At 25.7% G+C, this 1208-nt stretch overlaps 1 protein-coding gene across 1 annotated transcript; it reads left to right on the top strand.

Moving 5' to 3' along the window:
* Positions 1-525: 525 nt before the first annotated feature.
* On the top strand, positions 526-795 carry LOTGIDRAFT_90046 (hypothetical protein; the record flags this gene model as incomplete). Its single annotated transcript, XM_009046402.1, has 1 exon — positions 526-795. A coding segment is annotated over one exon (270 nt), but the record flags the coding sequence as incomplete, so codon positions are not given.
* Between the last annotated feature and the right edge of the window lie 413 nt (positions 796-1208).

Genomic DNA, 1208 nt, shown 5'->3' with positions numbered 1-1208 from the left:
CCTATACATTATACATATCCCAAAACCCAATACATTATACAACCTTTATACATTATACATATCCTAAACAAAGTTTATTAAACAGACCCTATACATTATACATATCCCAAAACCCAATACATTATACAACCTTTATACATTATACATATCCTAAACCTAGTTTATTAAACAGCCCCAATACATTATACATATCATAAACCTAATACATTATACAATTCTTATACATTATACATATCCCAAACCCTTAATAGAGTATACAACCCCTATACATTATACAACCTTTATACATTATACATATCTTAAACAAAGTTTATTAAACAGACCCTATACATTATACATATCCCAAAACCCAATACATTATACAACCTTTATACATTATACATATCCTAAACAAAGTTTATTAAACAGACCCTATACATTATACATATCCCAAAACCCAATACATTATACAACCTTTATACATTATACATATCCTAAACCTAGTTTATTAAACAGACCCTATACATTATACATATCATAAACCTAATACATTATACAATTCTTATACATTATACATATCCCAAACCCTTAATAGAGTATACAACCCCTATACATTATACAACCTTTATACATTATACATATCTTAAACATAGTTTATTAAACAGACCCTATACATTATACATATCCCAAAACCCAATACATTATACAACCTTTATACATTATACATATCCTAAACAAAGTTTATTAAACAGACCCTATACATTATACATATCCCAAAACCCAATACATTATACAACCTTTATACATTATACATATCCTAAACAAAGTTTATTAAACAGACCCTATACATTATACATATCCCAAAACCCAATACATTATACAACCTTTATACATTATACATATCCTAAACCTAGTTTATTAAACAGACCCTATACATTATACATATCATAAACCTAATACATTATACAATTCTTATACATTATACATATCCTAAACCTAGTTTATTAAACAGACCCTATACATTATACATATCATAAACCTAGTTTATTAAACAGACCCTATACATTATACATATCATAAACCTAATACATTATACAATTCTTATACATTATACATATCCTAAACCTAGTTTATTAAACAGACCCTATACATTATACATATCATAAACCTAGTTTATTAAACAGACCCTATACATTATACATATCATAAACCTAATACATTATACAATT

Source organism: Lottia gigantea (genome assembly GCF_000327385.1).
Source record: "Lottia gigantea unplaced genomic scaffold LOTGIsca_1007, whole genome shotgun sequence".
NCBI classification, from domain to species: domain Eukaryota; kingdom Metazoa; phylum Mollusca; class Gastropoda; family Lottiidae; genus Lottia; species Lottia gigantea.
Note: the sequence above shows the minus strand (reverse complement) of the source record. Positions and strands in the feature narration are given on the sequence as shown.